At 40.7% G+C, this 23,770-nt stretch overlaps 1 protein-coding gene across 1 annotated transcript; it reads left to right on the plus strand.

The window, feature by feature from the left end:
- The first annotated feature begins 20,671 nt into the window (after positions 1 to 20,671).
- On the plus strand, positions 20,672 to 23,557 carry LOC147880648 (putative phospholipid hydroperoxide glutathione peroxidase). Its single transcript, XM_087370524.1, has 6 exons — positions 20,672 to 20,907; positions 21,160 to 21,236; positions 21,326 to 21,387; positions 21,498 to 21,616; positions 21,706 to 21,876; positions 23,037 to 23,557. The coding sequence occupies exons 1-6, from the start codon at positions 20,845 to 20,847 to the stop codon at positions 23,064 to 23,066; spliced, it is 522 nt and encodes a 173-aa protein (XP_087226650.1). The 5' UTR covers positions 20,672 to 20,844; the 3' UTR covers positions 23,067 to 23,557.
- The last annotated feature ends 213 nt before the right edge of the window (positions 23,558 to 23,770 follow it).

Genomic DNA, 23,770 nt, shown 5'->3' on the forward strand with positions numbered 1-23,770 from the left:
TGTAAGGGATACAAAGTCCCACACTTGGCACCCCTGGCCAAAAGCATAGAGCCCTTCTGAAATTTCCAACTCTGAAAGCCAAAAGTGGCGTGAAAACCAGCATCATCTAGCTGACCCACTGAAATAAGACTCTTGGTCAACTTAGGCACATGTCTCACATGTTTCAAAAAAAATGCAGACCCATTTGCAAAAGAAAACTTTATGTCACCTGCTCCCACTATGTCACATACATAGTCATTTCCAAGATGCACACAACCTGTCTTTCCACTGTCATAAGTGGAGAACCATTCCCTATGGGGAGTAACATGGAATGAAGCACCAGAATCCAAAATCCAATCTTGGGAATATGCATCATCTGAAGTGGTAAGAAACTCTGCAGATAAACTAGACATGAAGAGAACGTCATTGTCACTATCATGTGTGATTGCATTGATCTCCTCGATCTTCACTTTTCCTTTGTCCTCCCTTGGACTCTCTTCCTTTTGATTTGTACCCCAATTTGCATTCTTTTTCTTATGCTTTTGCTCTCTTTTCAGCTTATAGCAATCCTTTTTCATATGGCCCTTCTTGCCACAGTGGTAACACTCAATGTTCCGTGCCCTGGATTTGCTACAAGACTTCCCTCTTTCTTGGGACTTCCCCCTGAACTGTGATCTGCCCCTTTGCACATTTAAGGCTGCATCCTGCTTGTTGCCATCCATAGACTTTTGTCTAATCTCCTCAGTGAACAAGCTACCCACAACATCATCAAATTTCAGTACTCCACCAGGTGCAGAGTTACTGATAACTGTACGGAAGGTGTCCCATGAGGATCACAATGAACATAAGAGAAAGATTGCCTTAGTCTCCACATCAAAATTCATTTTCTGAGCCTGAAGCTGGCTGAAAATAATATTGAATTCATTTAAGTGAGAAGAAATGGAGACCCCTTCCTTCATCTGTAGCTCAAACAACCTCTTCATGAGGTAAACTTTATTAGAGGCAGTTTCCTTCTCATAAGTGGCACACAGTTTCTTCCACAAATCTTCCGTAGTCTGCTCATTTACTACTGTGAAATAAACTGACTCTGCAAGATGAAGTCTAATAGTAGACTTTGCTAATGCATCCAACTCATTCCAATCATCCTCAGACATATTTGCAGGCTTAGCTTCAATCCCTGCCAAGGGTTTAATCTACTTCTTTTGAATAAGCACATCCCTTATTTGTTCTTTCCACAAAGAAAAGTTTGTCCCATCAAACTTTTTAATGCTGAAAAACTCCTTTTCAGACATGGAAGAGGATGCCATGATGCAAACGAAACAAAATCCCAAATGCTAGTGCTTGCAAGAGAGAATCACACCAAATACCAGGTGCACCCAAATGTGTATGCCACAATAGAGTGAAATATCACCAAAACTCAAAGCTCAAAGCATTAAAAGATGCATCTAACTCATGTGCATATACTATGCATCCATATGAGCAAATCTGGCCCAAACGAAAATGCCAATAAGTGCCAAATGGCTCAAGCATAAACACTGTCCACTCGCATATAAATCAATAATATCTCATCCAAGAGAGCATAGCACTATCAGTGCATCACCTGCAATGTGTCAAAGCTGTCCCTCAGCATGAAATAGCATCCATGTGCAAAGCATCCATAAAAATAGCATCCCACAAGGCAATTTGGGCCTATCAGCGCATCCAATAAGGACCACAATGCATCCAAATGGCCTATAAATCATCCACTACAACCCAATGCACATCATAAATGAGCGCACACTGCTCAAACTGCAACCAGAGTGATCTGCATAAGGTATGCTCAAGAAATCATGATCCCACAGTAATGACCGCTACTGAAAATAGAACCTGAGATGCCTCAAAACATGGGCGCCATTGCATAATCGGAATCAGCAAGAAAATCTGCAAATATCTCTCTTTTGCCAGAACTCCAAAATCCCAACCAATGAGTGAGAAATGGGAGTTAATACTTATCCACTGCAATGTGGCATAAATCTAAGTTTTCAAAACCTTAGAATGAAAAATGCATAACAGAGAGACGAAATCGAATACACAGAGATCTATAACTCTGAAAATCCTTCACCGAATCGCACAAGAACTGATAGGTAGGGGTTTCTGGGTGTCTGGAACGCAATGGGACAGACAGTTTTGGAAACCATGGTCTCAATCACTGGGTCCAACACACGGACTGAAAAACGTTTTTGGAAACAGAGCTGTTTGTAAACTCCACCGTAGTTCAAATGATGAGCAACATATAAGTTTCGGGACCTCCTGAGTCCACCGGAACTGACAGATCTACAAATGGTTGCTCCAAACTTGAGTTCCAACACCCGAGCAAAAAATGCAGAAACTGACACAGTGAGTCAGAAATCCAATGAAATGATCCTAGATTCAAGAATAAAGGCGTTTCCAAGCTCTTGAAGTGAAGTGGACACCAAAAGCAAGCAATAGTTGCCTCTACAAGTCAATATGGAGCCTCTGTCATCGAACGGAATAGGGAAAAGCTCAATAAACGACTTTTTCTTTGAAAATACTTAACAGGCTCTCAATACCACTTCGCAAAACCAAAGTGACTTTTCCAAAGGTTCCTCCAAGGTCTCTGCACACTCGGATGCAAGTAAAGTCACCCACAAAGCTTCCCATAGAGCTTCTCCTTCCTTCCACAGAGCTGCTGAGCTTCAAGCATTCACGCATGCTCAGCTAGATCACCCGGGCTCTGATACCAGTTGAGAATGCTCTCAATGGAAGCAATAACGGAAGAAGGAGAGAGAGAGACAGAGAGCCACACAAGTTTTGGTGGGTGCAGAACCATCCTAATCTTCTTTTTCATTCATTTATATATGTGTTTGAGTATTGTACATAACCGGGGTAAAGGCACAGTGACCTTTAACCCCCACACTTTTTAAAGAATTTTTTTGGTATCTCCTCTAAGGTTGCAGTGCCAACCAAATCACATTAGAGATTTAATGGTTTTGCAGGTGTTCTAGGGAGAGGACAAGTGATAATATATTTTAGATGCTTTTATTTTTGTTTAGGCATTTTCTTTATTTGTCAAAAATTTCAATGAGCATAGTGTGAAAGTCGGTCATTACTTCTCTATTCTATAGGCTGGTTATGATGTAAATTGCAAAGCTAGGTGGGGTTTATAGTAATGTCAATTTGCTAGATTTAGATCTATGTCAATTGGGTTACTAATCTACAAAGGAGCCTTCAAATTGTTTGCATGCTAGAGGTTCTTTGCGTTTTGGTTGTATAGGTGTTCCAAATTATTTATTTTTCCTACTATTTTTTACATACAAGGGAAGATGCTAAAATTATTTGAAGTGTCTATCATGTTTGAATAGAAATATGTTTTCTTAAAGAATGGTGTTCCCTTATAATTTTTGGTTTAATGAACCTGTGTGAATTAAAAAATTTTCACTTAAATAAATCCTCTTTTATATGATATCCTGAAGAGAGACCCTAAGCAACATAGACCCTGAGAGTTTGGGAGTGATGTGGCTAGGACTATATCCCACTTTTTGAGCCACTAACATGTCTAGGAGGAGTGGTGAGGAGCTTGACCTGGAGAGGTGAGATACTTTTGTATTAACAATAAGATTGAGTTATAAGTAAGACAAGATTGTGTTCTTGCTGCTTGGATGATTACACTTAGCAAAGAAGGATCTCCAAGAAGGAAGAGTACGAGAGAGAGAGAGAGAGAGAGAGAGAGAGAGAGAGAGAGAGAGAGAGAGGGGGGGGGGGGGGGAGGGAGGGAGAGAGGGAGGGAAGGAGGGGGAGAGAGAGAGAGAGAGAGAGAGAGAGATAGAGAGAGAGAGAGAGAGAGAGGGAGGGAGGGAGGGAGGGAGGGAGGGAGGGAGGGAGAGAGAGAGAGAGAGAGAGAGAGAGAGAGAGAGAGGGACAGAGGGACATAGGGAGAGGGAGAGGGAGAGGGAGAGAGAGAGAGAGAGAGGGAGGGAGGGAGGGCGAGAGAGAGAGAGAGAGAGAGAGAGAGAGAGAGAGAGAGGGGGAGAGAGAGAGAGGGGGGAGAGAGAGAGAGAGAGAGGAGAGAGAGAGAGAGAGAGAGAGAGAGAGAGAGAGAGTTTGGGGATAAGGGAGAGTATCAGTTTGATTTGGAATTTTGAGGTAACAAGGACATATTACCTCAATGTTATAAAGTTAAACTAATTCTTTTCTTCCCCCCAAGCTCTCTCTCTCTCTTGAAGCATTAGAGATACATCCTGATTTACACTTTATAGCAAAAGTGTTTGCTATATTTGATCTATGTTAACTTGGTTACTAACAAAGAAGAATGGACAGGCACATCATAGTGAGCCAATGGCTCAGCAAGCTCACAACTTCAATTGACTAATGACCTTCAATGCCAATGCATAATGTCCAAGCACTTGGCAAACCATTCTTTCCAATGTCACTACAACAACGTGACCATGAACGATTGCTTGCAAGCTCCTACCAGTATAGCGCACCACTCTAGCAATCTACCAACAAATGGAAAGCCTCAACGCTTCAAGTCATAGCCATCCAATGTAAACGGAGCATGCAAGCCTATGAGCCTCATGACCAAGCTTCTATTACAACTACCGCGACCTCTCCAATGAAAGCTTCTATCAGATAACGAGCTCACAGACTCAACGCAAGCCGCACAACAATGCACAGTCGACTAGAAGGGAGGTGCAACCTAATCACCAACTCCAACGTAGGGCAACGAAAGGATTATATCCATCAATAGAATCTTTGTTAGATTCCATCTTTCTTATGTTATCCTCATCGAGGTTGGTCAAAATTTTGCCATGTGGCACTGCTTGGGTGACCACACCCTCAAGCTTGGTCTATAGATTGACACATGGCACATTCTTATCTGCCGTGACACATCATCATTACTAATTGGATGACATGTCATTACTTGGAGTGTTATATGCCAAGTCATCACTATGACTCAATTGCCATGTAGGTAGTGCCATGTCATCAGGCCTTGTGGACAGGCCATATCACCTACCACCTCATCAGTGCCACATGGCACATAGATCCCCTGCTAGGCACACTTACCTCTCCACAGGCAGTGCATGTCCATCCAACTGCCAACATCACACAGTGCTCCACAGGCACATCCCTTCATAGACATAGTTCTACATATGATTACTCTTGCCACATCTTCATTTCTCCTTTTTTGTCCCTCCACCTAGATCAAGCCGTATCTCTTAATCCAGAAAGAATTTGAGGGTGCTCCAAAAAGTAGAAATACTTATATCACACACTTTTTAGACTCATCATCAAATCCGCTTCTTACACATGTTTAAGAACATTGATGCATCTGACCCAGCACCTAAAAGGGACAAAATAAAAATAAATTATTTGTTGCTCTTCATCGCTTGATGGTTGGTCTAGCTCTAGATGAAAGTAGATTAGTTCCTACATAGATGAGATGACTCCAAAATGGCCAATCAAAGCCATACCAAAAAATCCTGACTAGTTCTTATTTGGAGTCAGTCCCTACGCTCACATGCAGTTTCTTATCCATCATATGGCCATTTTACACATCAGTGATCAGATTTTAGAGTATGCAAAGGTTTTGCTAGATTGGTTAGACGGTAGATAGCACATCATTTGTTTTGGCACTCACATGCCACCATTTTAAAGCCTTATTGGCTATTTTGAGCCTTTAAAGCCTCTTGGCCATTCTCGGCATCATTTGCCATAGAATCCTTGTAAAAAATTGGAATATATTGCAGTTCTATCTTCACCAATAGTTTAGATTACAGACAAAATTTTCACCAGCACTTTGATCATGTCTACCACTAGTAACCTCAATTTAGAGGTATCTGCTAAGTCAAACAACTCAAATTATTGCACATGTAAATACTAAATGGAGACCACTCTTGTACTTCAAGACAAATGGGAGTATGCTGATGGGTCTACACAATGACCATCGAGTGTACTAGCAGTAACTTCCACCATTGCTGCACCAAAAGCCAAAGGTTCTATACTTGCACCAATGGTGTCCACACTTGCAATAGAATCTACCATTTCCAAAGCACAAGAAAAATGGGACAAGCAAGAAAAATATGCATATCATTTGATCAAATAAAATGTGCAAATGTCTTGCTTGAATAGCTCAACATAGTGAAGACATCCAATGAAGCATGGGATGTGTTTGTGGCTCTTTATGGCATTGATAAATCAAATCAACCAGAGTTTCCACAATAGCAATGAAATTGGTCATGGTTACCTGCTCAGGATCAAGGATCACAACAATCAACTTGGTCATGGTGGTTACCTACTCAGGATCAAGGATCACAACAATTAACTTGTAGCAGCAGGAGAGACTATGGATCTCACAAAACTAGTTCAAGTCATCTTGAATGGACTAGGAGAACGATATGAGAATCTAATCTAGAGTATTGCCTATCAAAGGTGAATTCCAGCATTGAAATAGTTCTAGTTAGTGTTACTTGGTGAAGGATTCAAGACTCAGACCATTCAAGCATGAAAATGTCATTCCAATGATCCAGAATTCATGGCTTTAGATAGATGTAGAAGTAGAGGTAGAGGAACAGGTAGAGCATATCAGCGAAGTGGTCATTAGCATCAAAATCATAAGCATCAACAACAATATTAGCATCAGCATTTGCAACAACAGGTTGCATCATCATCCAAGAGGTAATTATTCCAATAGAGGGAGATTTTAAGGAAGATGGAATGCATCCACCAAGGGGTCACACATTCAATGCAACTACTATCATAAGTTTGGACACTATGAAAGAGATTGTCAGAAGAAGCAATACGACCAAGGAGGTCAATCTAGCAGCAATCGAGGGAATTTTCATGGAAATGGAAATCATCACAATGGACATTCAAATCGCAATCATTATGCCAATGAACCTCAAAATATGTATCTTGTATGTGAGGATATGCAAAAGATTCTCAATCACCTACATAACAGGTTGATGAAGAAGAGCAATAATTGCCAAAAGGCCCATCAACTGAAAAGTCATTATATCTAGAGATGTAATAAATGATGAAGAATCAGAATGGAAAACATTAAATACATAGGAGATGATCACACTGATTACTCAATCACTTACAGAACAGGTTGATGAAGAAGAGCAAGAATTGCCAAAAGACCCTCCAGAAGAGTAGCATTTCATGCATTTTACTAGAGCAAGCAGATCACCAGCCAAATTGACATATACTTAGAAAAGCAATGAAATTCAGATTGAAATGACCAATTATTCTCTTATGACTACCATCATGGCTACGGAAGAACTAGTGTACTTTGAAGATGCAATTGACAAGCTAGAATGGCAATTTACTAGTATGAATGAAGAAATGGAATCTTTGTAGAAAAACAACACTTGGGAATTATGCGATCTTTCACCAAGAAAGAAGGCCATTGCAAACAAATGGGTTTAAAAAGTGAACTACAATCTAGATGGAAGCTTTCAAAGATACAAAGCCAGACTAGTTACAAAAGGATTTGCATAACAATATTATCAAGATTATGATGAGACTTATGCTCCAGTAGCAAAGATGGATTCCATACAGTTTTTGATATCAGTAGCCACACTTAGTAGATGGAATGTGTATGGGCTAGATGTCAAAAATGCTTGTGTCAATGGCTACCTCTAGATGAGGAAGTCAACATGTAGCAACTAGTAGAGTATGTTGAACCAGGGAAAGAGCATCAGGTTTTCCACTACAAGGCATTGACCCTTTCAGATGAAAATACTGACGTTTTTTACCCTAATTTTTTAAAATAAAATGGGCACAAAGGTCGTTATTTATGTCATCATAAGCATCAAAAAAGAACAGTTGCTATATAAGCATGGCTATATAGCAACACTAATAAACGTCGCTATATAGTGACATTGGTAAATGTTGCTATGTAGCAATGATTAACACAACTAAAAAAAACATTAATGGGGCTAAAAAGGGCCACATCAAGGCCTGCTTAGCCCCATTAATGTTGTTTTTTTAGTAATTACAAAAAAAAGTTTTTTATTATAAAATTTTCCTCGCGAAAAGGGTGATACAACATTGCTCAAATGAACCGATCGAGCAATAGAAGCATATACGTGTCGAAGATATACAATATTGTTTGTTACAAAATTACTTTTTCGAAAAGGGTGATACAAAATCGCTCAAACGAGCTGATATACAAAAGGATATACATGGCGAAGTATATGCAAACTACTACTACTACTACTCATTCGAATCGTCCTCCTCCTCCTCGTCCTCATCTTGCTGGCCTGATCCTTGGCCCTTGTGAGATGCACCTAATCCCTAGCCCTCGTGAGCTGCACCTGATCCCTGGCCCTTGTCATCGCTCGCCTCCGGTGATGGGATGCTTGAGCTTTGACTCTAAGAGTGAAACCATATTAATTGGAAATTAGATTGGAACTTAAAGAATAAAACAATTTAAAAAGTGAGATTACAAGTAGGACTAGACTTATACTGTGCGAGCAGCCATCTTAGCACAATCGACTGTTGCTCCCATTGCCTCCTGCTCAATAAACCACGGCTTTATTCCTACGCAAAACGCGCATCGCATCTCTGCATCTGTAGGAAGGTGACCCATCGCAGCTTTGCTGTGGACCCAATTTACGAGAGTTAGATAAGTGCATGTAATATGTAGTAAAACAAATAGAATAATACATTGAATGAGAAGTAGACTTACCACGGTTGCCTCGAATGCCAACCGTCCGCTTGCACCAAAGTGCAAGTACCTACGGCATCTAACTGTCTCCTCGCAGCCGTCCTCTGACCCTCAAACATTTCGGGATGGTCCCTGTTCTGCTTCTTGAAAAACTTCTAATCAGCTTTATCTGCCCAGCTGGGTTTAGCCCTCCCCTTTGCAATGGAAGTTCGCAAGGTTGATCTACGTTGCTTCAAGACCAAACCCATGTGCTCTCGCATGTAATTCTCATTTAACTCCCAATTTGGGGGGTTAGGGTATTTTTCTTTTAATTCATCAATGACCACCTGCTTCTTTTGGTCATCTTGATACTGCCAATCAGTAGCAATGTCGCCCTTGAAGTGATGGCTCATCAACTGCCTCATGGTGGCCATCATTTTTGCCCTTTTTATCTTCTATTATCTCTCTAGCAATCGTGATTTGATAGGACACATCCTCGATTGGGTAAGGAGGACTCATGGTAGTGGGAGAGTCAGAGCGAATTGTGTTTGTGCGAGCACTTCCAGAGCATGGAGTAGTAGTGGGAGTAGGAGAGGGCAAGGGACCTGACTAGTACTGGGTCTCGGGACCAAGTGGAGACCTGTAGGGATGTGAGTGTGCTGACTCGTCTACATCTCCCGAGTCAGCACAACATAAGCGACCCCTCCTACTCTTCCTTCCCTTACGATGGGCATGCCCAAGTGATGATGCCTTAGATGAAAGGACACGAGGGGACGGCTAGGCAGTAGGTTCAGTTGTCGATGTAGGAGAGGGAATTACTGAGGTTCTCTGGGATAGTAGAGAGAAGAATCTCGCTGCCTCCTCATCAGTCATTTGTGCCACAAACTCGTCGTGACTCCCGACAAAGCCATGGGCTACTAGCAGAGGAGTTCCCTGAGGGGTAGTCGCAGTGCTACGTCCGAGAGGAGTCAGAGTCGCAGGGGTAGGCCCCTGAGGTGTCGCCTAAGGGGAATCAAAGTCCTCTGGAGAATAGAGATCATGATGTCTCCTCCTACGAGGGTTTTCGTACTCGTCGGATGTGCGACATAATCCCATGTCTAACGTAGACACAAACACAAAAATAAAAAACAAAAAACAAGAGAATACATTGAGAAAGCATATGCTTATGCTTATGCATAAGCATATGAGCGTATGCTCATGCATAAGCATAGGCATAGGCATAGGCATATGCTTATGAAAAGAAAAGAAAAAGAGAGGAAAAAAGAAGAGAAAGAAAGGAGAAGGAGAAGGAGAAGGACATGCATAGGTATAGGCATAGGCATAGGCATATGTTTATGAAAAGAAGAGAAAAAGAGAGGGAAAAAGAAGAGAAGGAAAGGAGAGGGAGAAGGAGAAGGAGAGAGGAAAAGAGGAGAATGAGACATATGCTCATGCATAAGCATAAGCATAAAATAAAGAAGAGGGAAAAAGAGCATAAGCATAAGAGAAAAGGAAGGAAAGGATATGCTTATTCTTATGCATGAGCATATGAGCATAAAAGAAAAAGAGAGAAAGCTTAAGCATAGGCAAATACATATGCTTATGAAAAGAGATCGAAAGAGGGGAAAGAGGGGGAGAAAGAGAGAGGAAAAGAGGAAAAGAGGAGAAGGAGAGAGAGAAGGAGACATTCATGCATAAGAGAAAAGGTGGATATGCTTATTCTCATGCATGAGCATATGAGCATAAAAGGAAAAGAGAGAAAGCTTAAGCATAGGCAAATGCATATGCTTATGAAAAGAGAAAGCATAAGTATAAGCATAAGAGAAGGAAGAGGGAAAAAGAGTATAAGCATAAGAGAAAACGAAAGAAAGGATATGCTTATTCTTATGCATGAGCATATGAGCATAAAAGAAAAAGAGAGAAAGCTTAAGCATAGGCAAATACATATGCTTATTGAAAGAGAAAGCATAAGTATAAGCATAAGAGAAGGAAGAGGGAAAAAGAGCATAAGCATAAGAGAAAAGGAAAGAAAGGATATGCTTATTCTTATGCATGAGCATATGAGCATAAAAGAAAAAGAGAGAAAGCTTAAGCATAGGCAAATACATATGCTTATGAAAAGACATTGAGAGAGGGGAAAGAGAGCTAGTCCCACTCAGTGTTTTGTGGACTGGCCCTACAAAAGAGAGGAAAGATACCATTTTTCAAATAACTAGTTAGAGGAAGGAGGAGTTTAGAGAAGTAACTTCTCAAAGGAATTGGATTGAGGAGACAAGCATAAGCCTACAAACAAGGAGAAAGCATAAGCCTACAAACAAGGAGAAAGAAGAGGAAGAAAAATAGAGGTGAGTCTTATTTCTTTCACAAAATCTCGTTTTTCATCTTTAACTCTTGAAAATCAAGCATGAAAACTAGCACATAGCCTTAGCAATACAAGGAGAAACATGCTTCAACACTCACAAAACGAAATCTCACAAAAAACGAACCTACATTGCTTAAAGAGACTCACCTTCTTGAAAAACTTCTTTTCACACAAGCAAAGAGGGAGAAGCGTGGAGAGGGAGCACAAGGGTTAGGAGAGGGGTTGAGTAGTGGTGAGGAGTGGAGAATAGAGAGGAGGAAAGCGAGGTCGTCGAATATAAGGTGGGAGGAGAGGAGATGCTAAAGAAAGTGTTGCGGCGCAAGGTTTTGGGTTTATCCCTATAGCGTCGCTATATAGCGATGTTGGTCAGTCACTATATAGCGATGCTTATATCCAAAAAGCATCGCTATATAGCGATGAAACAGGGCAAAGATTCACTATATAGCAACGGAACAGAGCAAAAAGTCACTATATAGCGACAATTTAGGGCACTTATTGTTAGAAGAGAGAAAACAAGCTCATGGGTGGCTATTTTTTGGATGTGAATAGATTTCCTTGCAACTCATGTTGTGATTTTGGAAGTGTGCAAATGGAAGGGACAAGTGGAAGCTCATCAGATGATGCGCCAATGCTCGAGAGCATAGAGTGGCTTACGGAGAGGTTATATTATCATTGCACTCATTGCAAGCAAGAAGTACAACATCAACGTCGTATTATCATGTGCCACTTATGGATGTATGGGGAGGAGCCCGAACCAGTACCCACCGTTGGTGTTGCACGTGGTGATGGATTATCAAGAAGTCAAGTCAATGCCATTTGAGTTTGTGGTTAATATTGGATACCATTATGACACGAAACCTTAAGACAAGATCTTATATTTACATGAAATCTTGAAACAGGATGAGGAGGGTGACGAGGGTGTGCATATACCTTCACACTTTGAGCAAGACTATAGTCTCCCGAATGATTACGAGGGTATGGTCGACATGATGGATTTTATTTTTAGGGGCACTACATCACATGTATACGTGATGTCAGAGTCTGAGGTCAAAATGGGAGAGTTGCAATCAACACAATTGTATAAGGGTGCTACGATGTCTAAACTACATGCTTGTGTCTCAATCTTGAATCTGCAAGCAAAGTATGGGTGGTCGGATACAAGTGTCTCAGCCTTAATGAGGTTAGCTCATGCATTAATTTGACTCATTATTTGGATATTGTTTGTTTTTAGAATCATCATGTATGTTTGAGAATCATCATTATTCGAAGCCTTTGTATCTCCACTTTTTCTCTCTTTTATCCCCACTTTTTCTCTTTTCACTTTCTCTCTTTTTCTCTCTTATCTCCTTTTTCTCCTCTCTTTTTCTCTCTTATCTTCTTTCTTATCTCCTCTCTTTTGTCGTTTTTCTCCTCTCTTTTCCTCTCTTATCTCCTCTCTTTTTCTCTCTTATCTCCTCTCTTTTGTCCTTTTTCTCCTCTCTTTTCCCCTCTCTTTCCTCCTCTCTTTCCTCCCACGTGAAGCTTCAATAGCCTACTATTGAGCAAACAAATACAGACTTTTGTCACTCTAATTCAAAGAATGCAGGAGTCTGTAAATGTTTGCTCAATGTCAAGTTGTAAGATTCTAAGCTTGCTCAATATCTTACAGGGATTCTAAGTTGTAGGATTAGTGTACCAAATCATCATTATTCGAAGCTTATGTATGTTTGAATTGTGATAGGTTGCTCCAAAAGATGTTGCCTGCGCCAAATACCATGCCCGCATCAAGAGATGAAGCGAAGAATATGCTAACAACGGTGGGTATGGATTATGATACCATCCATGCTTGCCGTAATGATTGTATTCTCTTTCGTCGTGAGCATGGAGATTTGGCTAGTTGTCCGAAGTGTGGGGAACAATGATATAGAGATGACTTATAGGGTGAGCAAATACCGGTAAAGTCTTGACAAACTTTCCCATCATTGCAAGAATACAGCACATGTTCTGATGCAAATCCATAGTGGAGTTGATGACATGGCATGCATTTCATTGGTCCACTGTTGACACATTGAGGATTCCTGCAGATTGTGCAGCTTGGAAGCACATAGACAATCAATGGCCGGACTTTGCGAGGGAGCCACACAACTTACATCTTGGGCTCGCCATGGACAGAGTGAATTCTTTCGGGTTACGCTCGACATCTTGGTCGACATGGCCCATAGTCTTGGTGAATTACAATATCCCACCATTGCTAATAATAAAGAAGGGACACCTCATGCTTGCACTACTTGTGCCACGGAAGGAGAAGGCAAAAATATGGACGTGTACATGGCACCTTTGATAGAGGAGTTACAGATCTTATGGAGAGGAGTGCGGGTCTTTCATATTTCCAGAGCTCCTAGACATACCAATGATATTTTGGTCAGGGGTATCTTGATGTGGACCATGCATGACTACCCAGGATATGGAGAGTGCGCAGGTACGTGGCTGTGTCTTTACATGTATAATATAGGATTATGCTTCTATGACTCTCTTTCACATGCATGTCTTATACTAATACATTCATGCACGCGTGCAGGACTTGTTACAAGTGGGTACCATGCTTGTCCTATTTGTGGACTAGGTTTGAAATCGCTTGCACGATACTCCAAACATATGAGGAAAAATGTTTATGAAGGTCATGCTCGATACCTTTCGTTGGACCATCTCGTGCATGGAGGTCAGTTTGATCCACCACCATCATATTTGAAGGCAAGTGACTGGATTCAGGCTTGGAGGGCAAATGGAGAGGAACCTCCTCCTAGTATGAAGAGGATATCGATCTTTCACGAGCTTCCTTATTGGGGTCAGTTACAAATGAATCATCTCTTGGATCCATGCGTATCTTCAAGAATGTGGGGGCTACTAATTGGGCACACTTGGTTGGTTCCAAAGACTCGAGAGGAGTGCAAGAAGACTTGCATGTTATGAATAGGATGTCTCATTTGTGGCCCCAAGTGTATGCTTCGGGAAAAGTTATCCTCCCGAAAGCAATATGGATCCTCTCTACGAGAGAGGAGGCAGCGGTCAAGGCAGACATTGCCTCTTTTCAAACACCCACAGGGTACATGCATTACTTGAAAGGAGCATTTTCAAAGGACAATAAGCTTAGTGGCCTCAAGTCCCATGATTGGCACAAGGTCTTACAGGTATTCGGAGATGTAGGATTAGTGTACCAATAATCGTGATGGGTTAGCGTAATTATGATTATGTTATATTGTTGACATGACTTCTTTGTTGCTTTGATAGTTCATCCTACCAATTACAATAAAAGGGTGCTTACAAGAAGATGTTAGAAATTCTATATCCAAGATCAGTGGTATCGTGAGGTATGCTTACTATCAAATCGCATTGATTGCATTTTTTTCAATTTAAGCTGAATAATCTGTAGACTGATTATGAATATATCTTACATGGGCATGTGAAATAGGTGGATATCTAAAAAAGAGATCTCCATATCTAGCATCGAGAAGGCTAGGGTGGAATCCATCGAAGTTGTATGCTTGCTTGAGAAGCACTTTCCCTCGAGCATTATGACAGCTCAAGTGCACTTGCTTCTCACATAGTTGATGAGGTGGCCATTGTAGGTACCGTTCGTAGTCGGTGGACGTTTTTTCTCGAGCAGTTTATGAAAACTTTGAAGGGATTTGTAAGACAAAGAGCAAGACCAGAAGCAAGCATGGCAGAGGGATGGCTTGTGCAAGAGTCGTTAGTATATATCACGGAGTTTCTTACATCCACGGATCCCGATATGCCGTAAGCTTGGCATAACAAGGATGATGATTGCATCGTTGGCGAGGTTCCCCAAGGAAAAGGGATTGAAAGAAAGATGAACGAAGAGCAAATGGAGAAATTCAATAAGTTTTGTATCCTCAATAGCAAGGAGATGCAGAAGTGGATTGAGAGATATGAAGCGGCCAAAGCAGAAAGAATAAATGCAAGGACGAGATTCAAAGTAATGTACGGACAATCACAACCATATCCATGGGATTTGGCTCTTCTCCCCACTCACATGTCACTTGATTGGCTACAACTGGCTCTACGTAAAGCCAAACGCGATGGAGAGACAATAAACGAGCATGAGCGAGAGTTATCATCTGGATGTATGATGCATGTAAGTTTCTTACCTCTTTACATAATTAAGTAATTATTTGTGGCAATATACCCTATAAAATAGATGCATCTTCATGGTTTTAATGATGCTCTTTTATAGTACAAAAAGTACAGTGCATTATGGTCATATGGATGACATTTTCGCGTGGAATGCATCGATTTAAAGAGAGTCACGTATGATTGTGGCGTCATGGCTAACTTCACACAAAAATATAGTCGAGCAAGTGCTTCAGATACCAATCTTCTCTCGTCATAGTTGGATTATTGTGGAACCATACGCGAAATCGATGAAGTTGATTTTAGACGATTTAGTATTTTCATTCTTGATGTAAAATGGTTTAGAGCTATTTACAACGGTCCCCATGTGACAGTGAGAAAAAACAGTAGTGGTTTCTTTGCAATAGACTCCACCAAACTTTGGACCGATGAAAGTGATACTTTTGTTCTTCTTGAGCACTGTGAGCAAGTGCATACTAATGATTTAATTAATCTAAGCTTTCATTTTTAAAGATCCATTGATAAATGTACTTAAGCATAATTTCATATATATAATTGATGGCATTTGGCACCCATCCTCAATATAGGTTGTTTTTCATCCGAATCATTCTGATCCAAGATGGTGGTACGTGATCGAAGTTGTACCACGAAGTAAGCAAATTTTTGAAGATAGAGATGTGGATATGGAGATGCCACTACCAATGCCGGATCCAATTGATCCGAATGAATCTAGCGAAGAAGATGAAGATCACAATATGAGCCAAGAGGAAGATGCGCATAATGACATCATACGGGAGGAAGATGGAGATCACGATATTGAGGAAGAAGATGACGATCATCAAGAATCACCGCACTTTATTGAAGAAGATGATCAAGTACTCTTAGGTGAATGTACGATGCTAGAGTACGATGATGATATAGGAGATCAACTCGGTATAGATTAGAGATAGACTTGTTTGGCGCATTAGACTTGGCTCACAATAAAACCATTGATGTAAATGCTCTTCATTGATTTTTTTCACACTCAAACTTGGACATGAATATATGAGCTTCAAAGGCTTGATGTAGATGCTCTCGTACTTTTATCCTCTCAAAAGATCAAACATGTATGAAAATTAAAAAAAAATTATCATTGGAAAAAACTATCTTTTAAGGACGATATGGAAAAAAAAACTCTCTGTAAAACATCGCTATAGAAAACTATCTCAGTGTCACTATAGAACGATCATTACCAATCTGATAAAAGTTGCTATATAACGACTTTAGCAAACGTTGCTATATAGCGATGTTTTACTAAAGTCGCTATATAGCGACCCTTAATGAACCCCGCTTCCAATACCGATGATCAGCGCTCTGTGCACGCTAAATGTCGGTACTTAAGCATCGCAATAGGATCTGTGTGTAGTAGTGTTCCATCTCAAGAAAAGTATCTACAGCTTAAAGCAAGCACCCAGAATTTGGTATAGCAAAATTGACAAGTGTTTTGCCAGTATGGGATCCATGAAGTCCAATGCAGATCATACCCTCTACTACAAAGTTCAAGGGTAGGACATTAATATTGCACTTCTGTATGTAGATGATCTAATTGTGAGAGCAAGAAATGAATGCTTCATCAACAAGATGAAACAATACTTATCTGCAGAGTTTGCCTTGAAAGATCTTGGAATTAAGCATTGTTGTCTTGGTATTGAGTTCTAGAAAGACTCAGACAACACCTTAATGAGCTAGCAAAAATACGTGGATACTCTCCTAAAGAAGTTTCATGTGGCAAATTACAAGATTGCAGCTACTCCCATGGAACAGAGTTTGAAACTTACCCAAGATCCAAAAAAGCCTACAGTCAATGATAAGTACTATCGATAGCTCATTGGATCTCTCATATTTTTGACTATCACAAGACTAGACATTTATTATGTAGTTAGTTCACTTGCATAGTTTAAGGAAGAGTGTTACTTGGTGACATCACATTGCAACATTGTGATAGCAAAGAGAATGTCGTAGACATCCTTACCAAACCACTTGGGAAATAGATTTTTGAGAAGCACCATAAGCTCTTGGTTTGACTTATAGGAAGGACATTCCCATTAAAGGGGTATGAGGGAATGTAATGCTCAGTCCTTCTCCCATTCCCCAGAATCATCATCTTGAGGGAAGGCCGACTTCATGATGTTGATCTTGAGGGAAGGTGTTGAGGAATCCTCTCAACATCATTTGTTATCATATGTGCATAGAACTAACACATAGAGTGCTAAAGGTTGGAACCCTGACCCTAACCCTAAAGGGGTTTGAATATATTCATTATTTTCAACTAGATCTAATGTACAATTAGTCATTTGTGCTGTGCTCTCTATCTGTGGGCCTTTCTCCTCATCTCCACTCTTCTCCTCTCCTCTCTCCATATTTGTTCATCCCTGTAGCATTTAATTTTGTATAAAAAGATTTTCATTTTGAGTTATCAATGAGCTTCACATAGTGTATCAACCATTTTCCTTGGTGGTTGTGTGATAAAGATGATGGTTTAATGGTCTAGATCAATTTTCTAATAGAAAGGCCTTAATCTTTTGAGTGAGAGGTCACCCAAATTATATCTTTCAATCTTATTTCATTTTATGCTCTTTATATGCCAATTTTTTTGACTTCATAAGTGGTGAAGTTTTCATGGAGGAAATAAATTCTCTTGGGCTTCACATTCCACATGAAAAGCAAGGTTAGAGTGGAAGGTGATATTATTGCTTTGTTTAGTCCAATAAGGCAATCATTCTGAACAAATAGTCCCAAGGTTCAAGAGGTGGAAATCATAAGTAAATTGGAAGTTAAGGGGAGGGGGCAGAAGGGGGGGAGGGAGGGAGATAATAGTCATCCAAATGCAAAAAGGGGTGGACTCATAATCCTTAGTAATTCTATGCATATACAGAAAGGGGGTTATTCCAATGGGTTGGGGGGGGGGGCTAAGATAAGCATGAAAAAAGGGATTGATTTTAAAGCCATACTAAACACATGCATATAAGGAAAGTGAGTTATCCTAGTGGAAGGTTTTCTAGGATCCAATCCGATGCACAAGTTGAACATAGTAAACGTGTATATTTTTTGTTAGTTTAGGCTTCTTTGACGTCCAAGCAGCATGTGAGAGTGTCCCTAGGATTAATCACTAGGACCAAATTCCCAAAGGGGTTGACTTGTAATTCCATATGTGTATAGTGAAAGGTGGTTATTGCAGTGCGGGTTTTTGTAGGATCCAATCTCATGCTCATCTCATGCACACAAATTAATATACTAAATGTGTAGATTTTCCAGTTAGTGTAGGCTTCTTTGACATCTAAGCAGCAAGTGAGAGTGTCCCTAGGATTTATCCATGGGCCTAAATGCCCACCTTTATTGCATGATCCACCTTGAAGGGGGTGAGTGGTGGGGGTGGGCGGGAGGACATAGAAATTTGATGCTTTTGGTGCTCCATAGAGATGAAACTTCTTTCATTCTCCCTTACCTGCAATCCTCCCCCCCCCGAGCCCCCCCCCCCCCCCCCCCCCCGCCCCCCAAACCCAACTGCACACCACCCCCTTCCTCATCAATTAGATTCTTTTGGGATTCTTGAATGCATTTGAATTTCCTTTTTTGCCCATCATGGAGTGGGGAGGGAGAAATTTTTGGCATTAAATTTTTTCTCCCCATCTTCGATTTCAGTTGTTTCCTCCTCACACCCTCTAAAAATTTACTCCTTTTCCCTCCTCTCCATGCCACCTTCCCTCCTCCTTTACTCCACCATCCATAAAATATCTCTCCCTTGTGCTCTTTCCCATCTTGCCTCCCCTTCTCCATAAGGAAAAAAAGAAAAATGAATTTAATTAAGGGTTTGGAGGAGGAAGAGAGAGTAAATTAGGGGGGAATGGTTGTGGAACCCACCATATGAAATTTAATGGGATCCACCAAATGTAAGTTAGTACATGTTTGGTCATGGGATGCACTGTACGGAATCCAGTGGGATTAACCACAATTTTGGTGTAGTATCCACTATAATTGGGAAGTCTCCCATTGATGTGAACCTTGCTCTTGCACATCAAAAATGATAGATAAACATGTGAGAAAAGAATATTGCATGTACAAGAAAGCTTACTTAACACTTGATTATGTCATTTGAAACCCAAAATACGATCTTGATCTTAAGTTTTTTTAATTTGTAAAGTGATTATCTCTATCGTTTATTAACTAATTAAAAAATACATCTCGACACATGTCAATAAAGTATTTGGGATTCTAGAATATATGTAAAAGATGGGGGTTAGGCATCAAACCCTCAATGGATCACTTTATCTCAACCAGTGTTTGAAGATAAAGATAGAGTTCCTTCCACTCAAGTATCTAGACTATGAAAGACAATATTGATTAATGCTATGGCCTACGAAAGAAAAAAATAATGTGGAAATGGAAAGAGTTTAATAGGTCCATGCTAGTGAGTTGGTAATACACTAATTTCACCTAGAACCTTTGGAAAAGTCATCATGTACCTTCATAATAAGTGAAAACTCAGTGCAGAGAAAGAAGAGGAACGGTCAGTGATTTGACTTTCTTTGATTCCTTAATCAACTATAAATGCATGTGTAGTAATCCTATAATCTTGAATGGTATCACTAGTACCTACTTTCACACACACAATTTATGAAAAGGGAAGATCTAAAATTTATGACTAACTTTGCTTTTATGCTATTCAAGGTTTGTTAGCACTGCCCCACTAGGCTATAACAACGATTCACTTTCACACTTTCAAAAAACAAGCAGCCGACGTGAAGCCCTCCCTCCTTGCCAGCTCTTGCCTCCCTCGCAGCTCATTTCTCAGCCCCTATGGCTGCCTTCAGTAGCTTCCCATTTCTTTTTGGGCCTGCCTGAAGATAGCCTTAGTGATGAAACTGGTCTTCCAAAGGCGAAATTACGAATTGTGATTTCCAAAAATTCTTTCTCCACTACTTAGTCTAGATTTGGACATATTCCAATACAGTCTAACTTCGACATAATCCCTCGCCCCCCCCCCTTCTCTCTCTCTCTCTCTCTCTCTCTCTCTCTCTCTCTCTCTCTCTCCTTCCTTTCGGCCCTCTTTTCCACGTTGCGCATTTCAGGCAGGCCTTGTGAATTATATATGAGCATTCATCTTGTTCTCTTTAAAAAAGGGGAGTGCTCTAGGTACCTTGTGGTGCTTGTTAGCACTACCCCGCTAGGGGAAGGCTATAGCATTGAGACGGGTTCCCGTCTAAAGCGGGATAACCATGTCCTCATAAAGAAAGTTGTAATTTCTGTGCTCTTCTTCATTGGATCCCTTCGTAATTCTTTTCGCCCTCTCCTCGCCGCTTGTCTCCGTCTCCTCTGCCTTCTCGCCCCTTGTTTCCGCATCTCTGTCTTTCTAGAGATGTGAGCGGAGGGCAGTGCGCTGGGCACCGTGGCCCTCTTGTTACAAGTGTGGGGGGGACTCATGCCAAACATTGCCACGTGTAAAGGGGAGGTGTTGCCATGTTGGGCGAAGTGCGACATGTAAAAAGTAAGCGAGTCTCGATCGTGCAGTCGTATCTTGTTGAGCATTACTTACCTTTTATGGTTACGCCGTTGCGTTGATAAATTCAAGGCTTCACCTCGAGTTTTTCGATCGTTACCTTCCACGCCTAACGCTCCATCCATCACTCGGACAGTTTTTCGTATCAATATTTGCCTTTCAGAACGCTCCCGCTACATCATTCTCAGTTCTTACGTCGATTGGCATACAATGGGCGCTTCCCAGTCCACTGCCGCAGTCCCTCAGAAGAGCATCCATGAATTTACAGTCCAGGTTCTCTTCGATTTTCACTGATACGCATTTGCTGCTGGGCGTATCTAACTGCTTGGTGTTACTGCACGATAGCGTTTCTCGTTGGGTGATGACGCCAAAAAGTAGTGTTGCGTGGCGAGAACGCAGTCATCTCTTGTGCTCTGAATGGCTAGATATATTGAACCTTCAGTATATAAGATCATACCTCCTAAGGTGGGCATTTCAGCGACAGTGTATAACCTTTTTTGTTGAAACCTAATTTGGATTCTTCAGGACGCATCTGGTAAGGATGTGGATCTGAATACTTACAAAGGCAAGGTGCTTCTTGTGGTGAATGTGGCTTCCAAATGGTAAGTGGCATCGTCTTCTTTTTCACAAAGTACACGCTTCCTAAGACTTAGAGGCTTGTTCTTACTTCAACGTTTTGATTTCTATGTAGTGGCTTTACAAACAGTAATTACTCCGAATTGTCAGAGTTGCATGGCAGATATAAGGATAAAGGTGAGAATGATACTTGAATGCTTATCCGTATGTCTATCAACATACGGTGAAATTAGAATAGACCAATGTTTCAAACGAGAACGTCTCACACTAATAACTCGATTTCACAGATTTCGAAATTTTGGCCTTTCCTTGCAATCAATTTCGCTCACAGGAGCCCGGAACCAATGAGGAAATTCAAGAGTTTGCTTGCACGAGGTATAAGGCAGAGTTCCCGATTTTCCAAAAGGTGATTAAGCTTTTCTTGTTGCTTCTTCTATGGGGTACACTCTACGTTATCTTTTATGATCGTTTCACCATTGGGATGCCGTTACGCAGATAGATGTGAATGGTGAAAATGCAGCCCCGGTCTACACCTTTATGAAATCAAGCACGAAAGGTGGACTGCTTGGGTCTCGCATCACTTGGAACTTCACCAAGTTCCTGATCGATAAGGACGGACAAGTGGTGGCTCGATATGGTCCCAACATCTCTCCTTTAAAGATAGAGGTACTACATGGCTGCGTTTTTCTTTTTACTCCTTATTACCTTCTTGATTACAAATAGATCGATACGCTAAATATAAAATTGCTCTCACGAGTGAATATATAGCTTGTTGAAAGTGTGACTGCGTTATAAGCACCAACCTATTCCTTAGTTGGAGTGCGACCTGAACAACGGGAATATTCAGTGTCACTAACTAGCAACGTTTCTGTGTTGTGATAGCTATCAGGTATCCCTTTTGCGTCTATATATATATTAGTTTTAGAACTTTTCATTTAGGTGGGATTGGACAGAATTTGCATAATACTGTTGGAAGTAAAATAATTTTCTCCAGCAGTTGTTTGATGAACAGATTGTGGCATGCTTTTTATTAGCATTCTGCCTAAATACGAGACTCCATGATGATGATGATGTCTGTTCTTCACCTCTGGAAGTGGAGATCTTTGTATAAAGTGTGTGTATAGGCGTGGATGTAAGTGCATGTGTGAGTTTGTGTTTTCATGTAATGTTCCATACCCATCAGTGGCGAGCTCATTACGGATAAGTTTGCATGTGTAAGCGCATACGTTGGTTTCAGTTTGCATGACATCGACATTGGGGATGTAAGGATGAATGATTGTATTTCGACGGTAGTATTTCCTTGTATGCATGATGAAGTCGATGGTTTTCAACCTAAGTGTTGGTCGGTAGCGAGCAACTGTTCTGTTTTGGGCTTGTATATAATGAGTGATCCTTTAGATTCACTTATAAATCAGCGATGCTTTGCTTGCTAAGTTTGCTTGCAGCTTTGCTCACAAGATGAAGACTCCATATATACTGTGTATAGTTGTGGTAATCCATAACATCATCCATTATTTTGTTTGAATTGCCTATGTTGGTCCGAGAACTTTTTGTTTGTTGTTTTTGTTTAAGATAACTCCCCCCCCCCCCCCCCCCAGCAAGTTCATATGGTTTTTCCTGATTTTTGTTAGGAATAACTGAAGCTTACCTTTGGTTTTCCCATCACGTGTGGAGATGGTCTCTCAGAAGCTTTGAAAATATTGTGGAAACAATTTTATACTCGAATAAATAATCTCTTTTTCCCGCAAAAAGAAGAAAGAAAATGACTGAAGTATTGAATCATGCATTGTGGGAGGTTCTTGACTCGTTGTTTCCTGTCTTCACAGAAGGATATTCGGCAGCTATTGGAGATGTGAACTGGGGATGCTGCTGTATCAGTTGTAGGCTTACTATCTTTTTAAAAAGTTGTATTAGAAGTTGCCTTCATGAAGGCTACTAGGAGCTTCATTCTGACGAGTTTCATGTGAAAGTTGTTGGATGGCTGAAGGTAATTTGGAACTGGTGAAATTTAGCCTAATGTAAGGATGTTTTTTAACAGTGGTGACTGTGTATACAAATAAAGGCTTGAGAGGCTAAATATTTGAAAGCTTGGTATTTTGAAGATATAGAGAAGGCTTGTGATGGAGCAGTTATGAGTTTTGAGCCTCCTTTCTAGACAAGCAATTTGTTTCTTGCGGGGATTTTCTGAGTACACATGCAAAATTCAGTCTGTCAAGCTGGGTGTTAACAACAAACAACATATCGGCAGCATGAAAAGAATTGCTTTATGCGAAAGATGTACATGGATTCTTTTTGTGAAGCATGCTTGCAAAGGGGTGGCTATAGAATGAGTGGTAGAGTAATTCAAAAGAAAACGATTTGAAAGATGTTGCAAAGTTCAGGATGGTACATGACATGTAAATGCTGTCAACTATTAGACAGAGACAAGCTGGGATTGTGGGCTTGCAGGTGAATGTACAGGAAGGAGTTAGTCTGGAATGTTTTCAGAGTTTATGTTTCTGGCGTATTGTGTGTGTGCTTGCACTATTGAATATGCTTGAATGTATTTCTTTCTTTAAAA

This window comes from Dipteris shenzhenensis, chromosome 32 (assembly GCF_047967505.1).
Source record: "Dipteris shenzhenensis isolate YYH24624 ecotype China chromosome 32, Dip_SZ_1.0, whole genome shotgun sequence".
In the NCBI taxonomy this organism is placed as follows: Eukaryota; Viridiplantae; Streptophyta; class Polypodiopsida; order Gleicheniales; family Dipteridaceae; genus Dipteris; species Dipteris shenzhenensis.